Here is a 15,107-nt window from a genome sequence, read left to right as displayed (position 1 = left end):
AAAAAAAAAAAAAAAAAAAAAAATGTCACAAGACAATGATTAATCTCAGCTTTGTTCTTCTTTAAAAACACCCCTAACTCAGTGATCAAGTTGGACTGGATCTGAGGCATGTCTCCCACCCCCTTGCTTGGCACCCTGCAATAAATCCTTCCTTTGCTGCAAACTCTGGCTTCCTTTGCTCTTTCAGAGCCTGGCTTCCTGCACCCTGGGCACTCGAGCCCTTTTCCCAGTTACATCAGCTTATACTCTTTCCTCAGAGAGGCCTCCCCTACCTCCTCTGTCTGAAGTAAGGCCCATCTTTCCTATTGCTTCCCAGCTCAGATCCTCGTGTGCTCCTCCATAGTGTCTGCCACAATTTGTCATTGATCGGTTTCTCTGTTTAACTCTTTTTTGTCTGTCACTCCCACTAGACCATAGCTGCCAAAGGGTGGGGATCATGTCTGCCTTGTTCATGGTGGCATCCCCCAGCCCCACCCCATCCAGCTTGCACGGTACCTGACAAACACCCCGTAAATATTTATTGAATAAATGAATAGGTCTTAATCTGGATTGTCCAGCCCTGGGGTTAAATTCGTGCCCAATGTTTTGGATTTAACATTCTCATAATAGTGAAACTTCCAACAAGCCTGCTTTTTGTTGCTGTTAGTTGAAGTAAGTCAGGTAACAGTTTGCAAAATGGCTTGAATGCTGACCAGACTCCAGATGAACACGGGCAAGAATTAGAGCCCAGGGCTCAGACTCTGTTTTGTTTGGCAGGGGAACCAATGCACCCAGAGAAACGAGGCAATGATGGCCAGCGAGTGGATAGCACAGCCCCACTGCACCTTCTATGATGTGAAAACCACTGAGAAGCAAACCACTTTGTAGAGGTCCACTGAATAGTCAAATGGTCTCGATCCTTAGCCATCAGAGGCCGCCTTTGTCTGGCAGGCAGAGGTGCAGGTCCTCAGCGAGGGAACACAACCAGCAGGCACCTGGAACTGAGCTCCTGGCAGCCGGGAGCTGCTGTAATTTCCTGTGGGTTGGCAAGCTTTAATGGCACAGCTAACCCAGGAAAGTTGGGCACAGATGTCAGTTTCATGCCATCACTGCTTCCCTTCGAGGGGCTGTAGGTTGTGTCCTCCTGCCTCTCGGTAGGAATCTGAAGCTTCCTGCAGGTGCCTGACTCCTCAGACACTTCAATTGGGGAAAGGGGAGTATGTTCATCTCATTTTATATCCATGCATTTTTCATCTAAAATGTACAGGCTATTTCCTTAAGGGATTTTACTATAAATAAAGCCCCTATACAGCTGAACCTCCCTTACAGGTGACCCATAACAATGCCCCTGTTTTGTCCCTCCTGCCCTCCCCTCCCTCTTTCCCTGCTTAATAACCCCTTACAGCCCCACTGTCAGGGGGCGGGGGGGATTTATCTTTCTAATCTGGGTGCCCGCAGGCTTCACGGTGAGTCAAAGCTAGCCCTGCATGCGGATGATAGAAAAGTTTAAAAACCCACTACAAAAGTGCTCCAGGTGCAACAAACGTGAAGCTCCTGTAATCGGTATTCAAAGAGAGCAAAAAGCCTCCTGTGGCCTCGTCTCCCCTGCTCCACGGCCATTACCCCTGCCCCAATCGCCATGGCAACGGGAAAACATCTGGGAGAGCGCCCAGGAGCCGAGCATTAAACTGGGAGGGAGACCAATTACCCGTCCTCAGCGATCAGGCCCTGCCCGCTCCACTCCACCTGGCTTCTGTCTCTTTATTAATAGCCACCTACTCCTTCTGCACCGGGAGGCAGAGGCAGGTCTCACACAACCCACGACCCGCATTTGATTCCATTTTCCCTCCCACAGCCCTGCCGCTTCCTGTCGGCCTCCACACTCCCTCCGCCTCCTTCAGTTCCCCCCTGACACCCACTTAGCCCCACGAAGCCCCCTGCCGGCTAGACTCCCGGGTGCACTTGACGGTAAGATTGCAGGGTAGAGGTGGGGACGGGGGACCCAGCAGGGCACCGGCTCTCTTATCTGGTTTCTGTGCTGAACAGTGAGCGAGAGAGTCTTTCTTGAGCCCAGCCAGGTGTCCTGGAGTTAAAGCCTGTTTAAAGGGATGCTTTACTGCCAGCTGTTTCCCCTGCAGCTCTTTCCCAGAGATGTAGCACATCAGGACACCTAATAAATGTTAAATAATAACAACTGCAAATCTAATGCCTGCAAGTCTAGGGAAAAGGACAATAGCTCATTAAGTCACTACACAGCCTTCCCTTTCCTGGACAAGGAACGGACAGGCCCAAAGAAAAAAGGTGATTTCCAAACAGGTGAAGTGTTCTTTCTACAAATATTGGCCAAGTGCTCCCCAGTTGTCAAATTTAAAGACATTTCTTGGTGTGGAAGAATACAGCAGGCTCTATTCACCTGAGGACAGAAACAACGTGTCTATTCCTAACCTGGGACATCACCCATGCCCTCCCACAAAACATTCCTTTGGGAACTTTCCAAGCAAAATGCTGGTCTGACGCAGTATGACAGTTTTATTTTTCCTGGAAAAATAAATTAAAAATATATTTAAATCAAATTCCGTTAATTTAAATATATTCTCCTTTTATTGACTTGCATTATAATGTTAAATATGAATGGGGGGACTTCAGTGGGCAGTGGATGTGAACCTTTTCTCTGTCAGTCTGTCTGAAGAGAGAGTCATCAGTTAACCATCTGAATCTATATTAAAGGAGTGGCAAGTAAAAGAAAATATTCCAATAAAGCGCTCCTTACCAAAAACTTTGGTGATAAGCAGTTGCTTTGAAATTCTAAGTTTTCCATTTGTGTTTTCTTAAAGTGAGGCATATTTAAAGTAAAAACAATATGCCAATTTGTATTAAGAATAATGTGCAAATTTACTTTTACCTCTGAGAATAAGTGTTCTCTAAAAAAAGTTCTCACATTCTTTCATCAACTCATTCCTGCAACACATTTATTGAGCAGCTAATATAGGTGTTGGGCTAGGCATTCTGTTAGATAAAAGGGATAATAATAATTAGCTGACACAATATGCTGGGTACTGTTTTTTCTAAGTGCTTTAAACAGATGAATCCACTTAATTCACGCAACAACTCTATGAGGTACGTGCTGAGTTTGCCCATTTGACAGATGAGGAAACTGAAGCAGAGGTCATAGAGCTAGGAAAGGCAAAAGCCAACTAGGCAGAGTATTCCAAAGTCTGTCCTCGCCACACTATTCAACAAGATAAATAAGACAAGTTCTTAGTTCTCTCGGACCTTAAAGAGAACATAACCTCGTAAGAAAGAGAGACCAAAAAAAGGCAAGTCACCAACTTATGCCAGTGTAAATACCGTGCACAATAGGTGTGAACAGTCAAGAGGTGGTGACTAATTTTGCCTGGGGTGTGATTACTCAGCTCTTCATAAAATCCTTAGAACTGGGCATTGAAGAAGGGGGTGGCAGTTTGCCAAGCAACCAAGAAGGAAATTCCAGACGGAAGACATAGCATCATTCAGGCATGGAGGCATCAGGAAAGGGAACAGCAAATACTGCCTGGACCGTGTCTGAGGTCAGTTCTCACTTGTGAATGGCTTTTGAATTTGAGATTCTCCAAATAAAATTCAGTGAAAAGTCCCTTTCTGGATTTAGAGCCTCAGAGCGTGACCATTTGACTAGTCAACCCCGACCTCTCCCTGACCCCATGACTACATTAGGTGAGATCAGCTATAGGCTAGGGTTTGGGCAGGAAATTCTTACTTTCCCTACTTAAAAAAAAAAAAAAACGGGTCCAGGCAGCTCTGTTTGCTTTTTCTCTTTCTCTAGCTTACAAAGGAGCTCCCACATGATGACTGTTATTAGGGTCACCCTGAAATTGCAAGCAGTGGAGAAACATATGTATATCTTCTACTTTCTTGGAATCTATTACCCTGCCATGAAAGGTAATGCTCTTCTCTGCTTCTTTCCCAACTCGCATTTGCCCTACCTGCTGGCATAATGGAAAACGACCAATTACAGCTCCACGAGAGCTTAAAGCCTCTCCTGGTACAAGGATGGCGAGGGGGCCCGCAGGCCAAGGGCATGATCTCAAAGCCAGAGGTGCCCTGTTAGTGGATGTGAAGTACACAGAGTTTTGTATGCACATATAAATATGTGTCTTATCACCCTTGAGTGATTTTTGGAATCCCTAAAGGCTTCAACTTGAAAATCTAATTGGGGCTTCCCTGGTGGCGCAGTGGTTGAGAGTCCGCCTGCTGATGCAGGGAACACGGGTTCGTGCCCCGGTCCGGGAAGATCCCACATGCCGAGGAGCGACTGGGCCCGTGAGCCACGGCCGCTGAGCCTGCGCGTCCGGAGCCTGTGCTCCACAACGGGAGAGGGCACAACAGTGAGAGGCCCGCGTACCACAAAAACAAACAAACAAACAAAAAAATCTAATTGGAGTCACTTTTACCAGCACAAGCCAAAAGAAACCAAGTCTGCTTTGGACTCGGAACTATCCCGACACCTAGTATTTGATAGTCCTGGCATTGGAAGTGAATCCTCTCAGAGTGTATCTCTGACCCCGGGGATGTTCTATCAGATTAGTTTTCCATTGATGATAGTTATCTTTAGCCGATCAGGGATTTCATTCTAAAATTTAGCATAGCTTTAATAGGAATAAGAACCATGCTTCACCCAGGCCTTTTCAAGATTAAATGGGGATGGGGCATGGGGCAGAAAACAGTATCTGTGACAAAGCACAGATGGAAGAATCCTCTTCTTGTGGCGATGAGCCCAAGGACTCCAGCCTTCCCACCCTGTCTGCAATCTGACCCACAGCTTCACCAGCCTGTTTCCTCCAATGGTCGGGAAATGTTACGTTGACCTATTGGCCAAAATTACACAGGGCCCTCATCTAGATTAGACACAGAGATGGCAACTGTGTATTTTAATTTTCAATTTAGGCTGAAAGCATTCTCTCTTTTTTTTTTTTTTAAATAGGAAGGAATATGGCATTTATAAACTCTGGAGAACTTCATTGAAACAAGTCATTCATCACGTATTATTTTATGCAGTTGCTTCACTTAAAAACCTCTCGGTTTCTTTTCCCACACCATCCCAACTCCAGGCAGGTGTTAGGATAATACTTACTTGTCTGTAAAGCACTCTGAGATCCTCGGCTAGAAGGCTCTGTGTGGAAGCAAAAAGTATTGTGTTTTATCGTTTATTCATTAACATATGAAGCAGTTGTCTGGAAATGGGAACAGGCAAAATATTTACCTTGTTTATTCCTTTTTCTTTTACGGTATATTAGAAAGAGTATCACGGAGAAAAGTAGGACGGCCAATAAAATCACTGGGATCAACCCCATTAATATAAACTGTAATTGGCCTGCATCTTCATTAATAAGGGTAGGACTCATACTGACAGTGAATATTTCTGTGGTCACCGCAGCAAATATGCTTGGAACTGTAGCCTCTCCATCACTGCTTCCCATGTCTGTGGGTATGTCTGCTGACAGTTCTGTTTCTTCCATTTCTGTGGGAACACACACAAAATTGAGATTGTCATGGAGACAAAGTTAGTATGGTATGTTTTCAATGATTTGAAATTTATCCTACATGCATCCAGTGATAAACCTGATCTGCTGGCTTTGGTCTTCCAGTTCAGTGTGACACAGAATACACAGATCGAACATAAATGGAGCTCAACCTGGGAGTATATTGAACATGGATCAGAGCCCAGAGATAAACCTCCCACAAAGGCTGGCAGTTTAGATGCACTTAAGCCAAGGGCGTTGAGAAGCTTTGTTGTGTCAAGGGCGATATTCCAGGATATCCTATAGGGTATTTTAATAACATTTCTGAATAAATCTAAATTCCCTTTTACTGAGAGTTAAGCACTTGGCACGTAACACTTTTAGGTAAAAGGATTTGCACTACGTCCTAATTTTTTTTTTTTTTTAATAAAAGTTTACCTACCAATGGAAAAGAATTCTTTGAAATCAGGGTGACTGATCGGATGTCAGTGTAGGCCTCAGTTCTGCAGAGAACTAAGTCGCCTCTGAAATGATCCTACAGAAATCCTCCTGGACTCTAAATAAAAATACAGTGTGTATCTCATTTGTACAGTGAAATTCTCAAGGGGAAGTTCCCTTAGAAACTAAGGAAACTACACCAATATTTAAATTTATTGAATAACATGCATCTTTAGAACTTTCCCTATTAATAAGCTATATGCATGTTTATTCTGTTGGGACCTCAGATTGTGTTCGGAAACATCCATGGTTCATCACAGGATAGGAAAAGACTAGTAGCTAGATGATTATTTGAAAAATCTTTCCTCACCCGGCTCTGTAGTGACCATGGTCAGGAGAGCCCAGGTTTTCTTCCCATCGTGTTGCCTATCATTCAGGTGGGGTCCAATGAGAAAACCAGCATATGAGCTGAGGCTACAGACAACTTATCCAATGGGATAATTTATGTGAAAGTTCTTTCTGAGGTGAAAGTTACTCTGCAAAGGAAGATGTCCACTTCCTGAGGCCATGTTGAGGCACACTAGGCCACCACCCAGAGGGTGACCGACTGGGCATGGCAGGGTCAATTCAGTCCTTAGCTCTCCACATGACTGCATGACAATGATCTATAAAAGTATTCCTTTGATCACAGTCTAACTTTTCAGTTATATAAACACTTCAATTTCTCCGAAGGCCAGGGGATCCACTTGGTAATCATATCTGTCAAAGCCACCCCCAAACCCTCAGAATCAATTACAAAATGCAGAGTCTAAGTAACTGGTGTTCTTCTCGTGTATATACTGAAAGCAGGATTAAAAAATATCTACCACTTATTGACCTCTGCCTTCAGGGTTAAGTGACTTTGCCCTATATTTATGTCTCTGAAATAAGGTAAGTCAATAACGTATTCACTCATTTGTTAAAAGCTTTGATATGTCACGTATCACTCTGGACCAGGAAAAGATATTTGTCCACCAGGACAATCTCCTCCTTAAAATCACCCTGCTTGCAGAACTACTGGGACCAAACAGCATTCTTCACTGGTAACCCAGGCCAGCAAAGACTGGAAACATTTGGGGGGGACGGGTGGGCAGTGGGAGCAGTGGCACACACACAAATGCAGTTGGTGACAATGGCCCTATTCCTTGAAGTCAGTGCTGATGGACCTTCCTCCAATAACCAGACCTCCTTTTTATTTCTTCTGTTTATTTACTTCTGCTACTGCTATAGCTGCTGCTATGATTTCAAGTTACCTTTTCAGATAACTTACTAAGAGCCAAGCCCTGTGCTCTGCCTTGTACCCAGATTATCTCATTTTGTCCCCACCATTTTTTCAGATAGAAACCGGGCAGGGAGCTTATACAACTAGCACACAACCACAAAGCTATCACAGGGCAGTGAAGATTTAAACTCAGGAGGGATGATTGCAGAACCTGAGCTTGGAACCTCACACAATATTTTCCTTCCCATCAGGCAGGAATAGAATGATTACGAATCATGAAGTGGTAACCAAGAGAGGGAAACTTGTGTTCTTGCCCCTCAGCCTACAGGAAGGTGGATTTCTGGCACAAAGGCAATGAGGGGCTCTCATTGGACTCTTGCTAAGCTCCTCAGCCCAGGCAGCTGTGAGCAGAGCTGCACAGAACAACAGGATCTTTCCAGCCTCTCCACGGAAGGCAAACAATTTCCCAGTAGAACACTCAGAGCTCTGAGTCACACTTGACCTGTTGCCCCAGAAGAGGAGAAAATGGGAAAGGAAATAAGCTAGCAAGAATAATGAGGGTGTTTGGACAATCAGGCATGAAAGAGAAATGGAGAGAAGCACACAGATGGTCCTGGGTTGTGCACATTTATTTCTCAGCACAAGGGACAATGCTGGTCACAGGTGGCTCTTAGTGGCATTTTGGAGTGAAAAGGACTGGAAATTTTCTCCACAATATCCCTCTTACACACACCTTAACATATGTTTTCCATGTTAACCATCATTTACTCTCTCTGATTCTCTAGTGACTACTTAAATAAATGAGAGTCAAGGGTTCTCTGTGTGTGTTTTATTTTTCTTTATTCTGCAAGCCTTCATCTCCAGACGCTCCTGTGACATCCTTCCTCACAACCCTCCCTTCCCAAACAAGACCATAATAGCTCCAAATAACAAATAACAGTCATCTATCAGATGCTGATAGTACATGCTAGGTACTAGGATAAACATGCACCATCTATCTTCACGACAAGTTCATTGTTCACAGTACAAATAAGGAAACTGAGTCTCAAATGTCTCACTCTGTGGTACAACCCTGATATTTACACTGTCGGCTCTACTGATACACAGAGTTCTTTTTAAATTTTATTGAAGTACAGTTGATTTGCAATGTTGTTCATTTCTGCTGTACAGCAAAGTGACTCAGATATAGATAGATAGATAGATATAGATATAGATATAGATATACACACACACACATATAATATATATATATATTCTTTTCATATTCTTTTCCATTATGGTTTATCACAGGATATTCAGTATAGTTCCTTGTGCTATACAGTGACCTGGGAAGAGCCTCTCTCGCCTCCAACCCTCCCTTTCCTTTTGTTGTTTACCCATCCTATATATAACAGTTTGCATCTGCTAATCCCAAGATCCCAATACTTCCCTCCCCCACTCTCCTCCCCCTTGGCAACCACAAGTCTGTTCTCTATGTCTGTGAGTCTGTTTCTGTTTTGTAGATAAGTCCATTTGTGCCGTATTTTAGATTCCACGTATAAGTGATATCATGTGATATTTGTCTTTTTCTGACTTATTTCGCTTAATATGATAATCTCTACGTCCATCTATGTTGCTGCAAATGGCATTTCATTCTTTTTTATGGCTGAGTAGTATTCCATTGTGTATATACGCCACATCATCTTTATCCATTCATCTGTTGATGGACATTGAGGTTGCTTCTATATCTTGGCTATTGTGAATAGTGCTGCTGTGAACATAGGCATGCATGTGATATGTAGGGTTTTGAAGGCTGCGTTCCCTTGAGCATAGGTGCCAGTGACGGTGAGGGTTCTAGTCACTTAGTGGTTATGGAAATTTGGGCTCAATGTTCTAATCTGTACAACTAAGGAATGAGACCCAAGGTCCCATCTATTTCCACATCTCTATGTTGATTCTAAAGCATTTATCTTGTTTTTAATTAGACTTTTTGAACAGGCACTACACACATGGCACTGAGCTCAGAGAGGACATTTCACTACACCCTTTCCCCAGCCACTCAGTTTTCCTCCCCAGAGGTAATCACGGTTTCTGCCAGAAAACTCTCTGCATGTACAAGTGTAAGTATCATTTCCTGTTTCCTTTTTTAACACAAATGGTAGCAGAATTTATATACTGTGCTGCCCCTTGCTTTTTTCACTTAAAATTAGATCCTGAAGACTATTCCTTGTCTGTATACAGAGAGCTGCCTTTCCCTCCATTATTTGTATATATCACAACCTATTCCTATCGATGGGGACTTAGGTTATTTCTTTTGTATTCGTAGGTTATTTCTTTTGTGCTTCCCATGATGCTGCCACAGTCGCCCCTGCACACCTGTCAGCTTGCACATCTGCAGTGTATCTCCAGACTAGGGAGAGGAGGTTGGGTGCAGCACCAAACTGCTCTTGGGGGGTTCTGCCCTCACAACTGCTCCAAGACAACTCCAGCCAGTCCCTGCGCAATGAGAATCGGCAGAAACTGAGTTGGAGAAGGGCTGGGTACGCAGAGGGTCTGTGATGGAAAAGTTGAAAATGTTGGGGATCAGCCCAAGGGCCTGTGCCAAGAGCATCAAATGTCATCAAAGGCGGAGCCGGAAAACCAGGGCGGGACCGGCCTCTCTAACCAGGAGTGAGTCGCCAGGGGGACAGGAGTCCCAGCTGTGAAAATGCTGTGTGTTCCACAAAGGCCCACGCTCATGCCTGGTGTTGGTAGTTTGCTATTTCCTCCGTCCTCTGCCCACTCTGTTTCCCCATCTCTAGACTGATCTGTTCTCTGTTGCCCAGGAGACTAATCTTTCCGGTATAACTTCTTCATTTTGTCTTCTTATCTAAATGTGGACATATTTCATGGAAAAAGGGGTGCAGCCAGGGGTTGGGGGGTGGTAAAACTGAAGAAGCTGCAGAAATAGAAAGAGGACCAAGCGTGAGAGTGGAGAGATGGGAGGCAGCCAGCGAAGTGCACAAGAGTAGAAGCAGAAGAAAGAAGGAGGACCGTTGTCGACAGCAGAAGGGCTGTGTGAAGGGCAGCGGGCGTGGCTTTGAACCCCGCCTGCACTGGTGTAGGGGCTTGAGGGCGGGTCTGCCGGGACCCCTCTTCCCTCCAGGGGCCTTAGTCACGCTCTCTCCAGTGACCCCAGTACAAACCTCCCGGGATTCTCCCTTTCACTCTCTCTCTCTCTGCTCAGATAATGGAGCATTAATAGCAGATAATGGGAGTGGTCGTGTGAGCGATGAAATTAAGCTGCAATACTTCCCTTTACTTTTAATCCTAAAATCCTAAAATGGCCAGATAATTAACTGCACAGTGTAGAGAGTCACTTAGAAACGACTATTGACAATATCCATGCAAACACAGCTGGGATGCGTATTTCACACATCTGGTGGGGACCCTGGGAGGGATCCTCATAAGTGGGAAAAGAGGGAAAATGCTTGAGGTGAGCCTGGCAGCCCAGCAACCGGGTGGGCACCTCGCCCCTTTGTCACCACTCCGAGCATCGTCCCCCAGTGGACGTGACTCTGTTTCTCGATGAAGCAAACTAGCTGACTTCTCCTTTTGAAAATGGAACAAATGTGCGACCAAGCTCTAGTTCTTAAAGTTAAAATAAAAGTCTTATATAGCAACTGCAAGACTGCCACACTGATATTACAATGTAAAATAAAACAATGAGGAGAGAATGTTATTAAACTCAGAATATCGGGAAGCATGTTAGACCTCAGTCAGACACCCCATTCTTTCACTTGTTATGTCGACTCCATACACAGATTGTTGAAACTATCTTATAATTCAGGTAGTGAAACGAAGAAAACACGGCAGGCGTCAGGTATTCAAATGCTGTCCTGCTCGGTGGAGAAACTGGATTTAATATGGATTTCAAGATGCTCAAGAAACCAAACCCAAGAAGCCTGCCCACTTTCCATTCCCCCGTACCTCTGTCTACAGCAAAGAGATTCATGTTAAAAGGAAGAGATCAAACCAAACCAAGAAGTCCTCCAGTGCTTTTCAGCCTTGGTCGTACATTAGAGTCACCTGGGGCCCTTTCCAGCCTCCCAATGCCCAGGGCACACACCCAAACCATTACATCCGAATACCTGGGGTGAACCCAGGCCTCAGTATCTTTTACAGAGTCCAGTGTGCAGCCAAGGCTGAGAACCAGGGCTCCAGACCCTGCCCGCTCCTGGCCCTCCCCTGTCTACCCCTCTTTCTCTCTGTTCCTTCTTGGTGAACTGGAGGAGAATCAGGCCAGGGATTTGGATCCCAGCTCCCAGCAGCTGCCCACTCTATCACAAGAACACAATCGTTTAAAAATCATCACTGAAGGGGCTTCCCTGGTGGCGCAGTGGTTGAGAGTCCGCCTGCCGATGCAGGGGACACAGGTTCGTGCCCCGGTCTGGGAAGATCCCACATGCCGCGGAGCTGCTGGGCCCGTGAGCCATGGCCGCTGAGCCTGTGCGTCTGGAGCCCGTGCTCTGCAACGGGAGAGGCCACAACAGTGAGAGGCCCGCGTACCGCAAAAAAAAAAAATCATCACTGAAGTCTTGAACCCCTGAGAGCCTCTGGCCGGGATATATTGAGAGAGAGCTGTGACAATCGTGCCTTATTATTCGAATAAGTTTGAATAAGGGACTTATTAATAACAGAGATTGTGCTGGAAGTTAAAAACCACGTCTCCAGCAAAGGTCACTGCTGGCAGAGCGGCTTGGAGGTCTGAACCAGCAGTCCACCCACATTGGTGTGCTCCAGAATCATCGGGAGGGCTCGTCCCACACACATGGCTGGGCGCCACCCCCAGAGCTTCTGATTTAGCAGGTCTGGGATGAGGCCAAGAACTTTCACTTCTAACAAAATACTGATGCTGCTGGTCTGGGGGCCATACCTGGAGAACCATGGGTTTGAGTGGCCCAAACAATCTCACGGAGTTGTGTTTAATTATCAGTCATACCTATTGCTGTTCACGGCACTTACTGTGCACCAGCATCATCTGGTATTTTAAGCTCCGCCCAGATCAGTTACTTGAGGACATCCGAGGTTGTGGCCCTGAGCAACGGAATGTTTTTAAAGCTCCCTAGATGAGTCCATTAAGTGTTTATGCTGGGTTGAAAAGTACTGAGTTAAATCATAATTCAAATGACTTTAATTTGCTGTTATTCATGAAGATAGTCCTATTAGCTTTAAAGATGACTGGAGAATCCTACCCAGAAAGAAGCCTTTGGGAGCAAAATTAATAAGGTGTATTTTGGCATAGAAATTGGAAGGAAAGAGTAAAACTGTCACTATTTGAAGATCACATGATACTTTATTTAGAAAACCCTAAAGTCTCCACCCCCAGACTATTAGAACTAATAAATGAATTCAGCAAAGTTGCAGGATACAAGATTAATATACAGAAATCTGTTACATTTCTATACATTAATAATGAACTATCAGAAAGAGAAAGTTTTTAAAAATGCTGTTTAAAATTGCATCAGAAAGAAGAAAATACCTCAGAATAAACTTAACCAAGGAGGTGAAAGACCTATACTCTGAAAACTATAACACATTGATGAAGGAAATTGAAGATGATACAAAGAAATGGAAAGATATCCCATGCTCTTGGATTGGAAGAATCAATACTGCCTAAAGCAATCTACAGGTTTAATGCAATCCCTCTCAAAATACCCATGACATTTTTCACAGAACTAGAACAACTAATCCTACAATTCATATGGAACCATAAAAGACCCAGAATTGCCAAAGCAATCCTGAAGAGAAAGAACAAAGCTGGAAGCATAACCCTCCCAGACTTCAGACTATACTACAAAGCCAGAATAATAGAAACATGGTATTGGAACAAAAACAGACATGTAGATCAGTGGAAGAGAATAGAGAGCCTAGAAATAAACCCAAGCACCTATGGTCAATTAATCTAAGAGGAGACAGGAATATACAATGGAGAAAAGACAGTCTCTTCAATAAATGGTGCTGGGAAAACTGGACAGCTACATGTAAAAGAATAAAATTAAAACATCCCCTCACATCATATACAAAAATAAAGTCAAAATGGTTTAAAGACCTAAATGTAAGACCTGAAACCATAAAAGTCCTAGGAGAGAACACAGGCAGAATACTGTTTGACATAAATTGTAGCAATATATTTTTAGATCTGTCTCCTAATACAAAAGAAATAAAAGCAAAAATAAACAAATGGGACCTAATTACAAAAAGCTTTTGCACAGCAAAGGAAACCATCTACAAAACGAAAACACAACCTACGGAATGGGAGAAAATATTTGAAAATGATATGGATGACAAGTGGTTAATATCCAAAATACATAAACAGCTCATACAACTCAATATCAAAAAACAAATAACCCAGTCCAAAAATGGGCAGAGGACCTGAACAGACATTTTTCCAAAGAAGACATAGACATGGCCAACAGGCACATGAAAAGATGCTCAGTATCACTATTAGAGAAATGCAAATCAAAATCACAATGAGATATCACCTCACACCTGTCAGATGGCCATCATCAAAAAGTCTACAAATAACAAATGTTGAAGAGGGTGTAGAGAAAAGGGAACCCTCCTACTCAAAAAAAAAAAAAAAAAAAAAATCTAAAAATAGAACTACCACATGATCCAGCAAGTCCACTCCTGGGTATGTATCCAGAAAAATGAAAATCCTAATTCAAAAAGATACATGTACCCCGATCTTCACAGCAGCACTATTTACAATAGCCAAGATAGGGAAGCAACCCAAGTGTCCATCAACAGATGAATGGATAAAGAAGGTGGGGTAAATATTGTGGGGGCCAAAAGGTTCATTCAGTTTTTTCCTCAAGATGGCTCCAGTAGCACTTGGTTGTCTTTAACTTCAATCCAAACAGTTTTGTTAGATTGTATAGTGACAGCTGTCATATCAGCATGCATTTTAAAAAAGACTTACCAAAATTGGTGAATTTTTGTGTAGCCATTTTAATATTGAAGATGGAAGAAAAAAAGCAACATTTTCAGCATATTATGCTTTATTATTTCAAGAAAGGGAAAAACGCAACTGAAACGCACAATAAGATTTGTGCGGTGTATGCAGAAAGTACTGTGACTGATCAAACGTGTCAAAAGTGGTTTGCAAAGTTTCATGCCAGAGATTTGTTGCTGGACGATGCTCCACAGTTGGGTAGACCAGCTGAAGTTGATAGTGATCAAATCAAAACAATGATTAACAACAATCAACGTTATACCACGCAGGAGATAGCTGATATACTCAAAATATCCAAATGAAGCATTGAAAATCATTTGCACCAGCTTGGTTATGTGAATTCCTTTGATGTTTGGGTTCCACGTAAGTTAAGCGAAGAAAACCTTCTTGACCATATTTCCGCATGCGATTCTCTACTGAAAAGTGATGAAAACGTTCTGTTTTTAAAACAAATTGTGACGGGCGATGAAAAGTGGATACTGAACAATAACGTGGAATGGAAGAGATCGTGGGGCAAGCGAAATGAACCACCACGAACCACACCAAAGGCCAATCTTCATCCAAAGAAGGTGATGTTGTGTGTATAGAGGGACTGGAAGGGAGTCCTCTATAATGAACTCCTTCTGGAAAACCAAATGATTAATTCCAGTAAGTGCTACTCCCAATTAGACCAACTGAAAGCAGCACTCGATGAAAAGCGTCCAGAATTAGTCAACAGAAAACGCAAAATCTTCCATCAGGGTAATGCAAGACCGCATGTTTGTTTGATGACCAGGTGAAAACTGTTACAGCTTGGCTGGGAAGTTCTGATTCATCCACCTATTCATCAGACATTGCACCTTCGAATTTCCATTTATTTCAGTCTTTACAAAATTCTTTGAATGGAAAAAATTTCAATTCCCTGAGAGACTGTAAAAGGCACCAGGAACGCTTCTTT

At 43.5% G+C, this 15,107-nt stretch overlaps 1 protein-coding gene across 2 annotated transcripts in view; it reads right to left on the bottom strand.

Annotated features, from left to right (window-relative positions):
- The window catches only part of TMEM154 (transmembrane protein 154), a 46,558-nt gene that overhangs the window by 18,572 nt on the left and 12,879 nt on the right, over nucleotides 1-15,107 (bottom strand). For both annotated transcript variants that reach the window (XM_024757472.1, XM_024757471.1), the window contains exons 2-3: nucleotides 5,237-5,494; nucleotides 5,108-5,146 (exon numbers count right to left, since the gene is read on the bottom strand). In XM_024757472.1, coding sequence (XP_024613240.1) covers nucleotides 5,108-5,146; nucleotides 5,237-5,494 — 297 coding nt within the window. The remainder of the gene's footprint in view (nucleotides 1-5,107; nucleotides 5,147-5,236; nucleotides 5,495-15,107) is intronic.

This window comes from Neophocaena asiaeorientalis, unplaced genomic scaffold (genome assembly GCF_003031525.2).
Source record: "Neophocaena asiaeorientalis asiaeorientalis breed wild unplaced genomic scaffold, Neophocaena_asiaeorientalis_V1.1 scaffold238, whole genome shotgun sequence".
NCBI lineage: Eukaryota > Metazoa > Chordata > Mammalia > Artiodactyla > Phocoenidae > Neophocaena > Neophocaena asiaeorientalis.
Note: the sequence above shows the minus strand (reverse complement) of the source record. Positions and strands in the feature narration are given on the sequence as shown.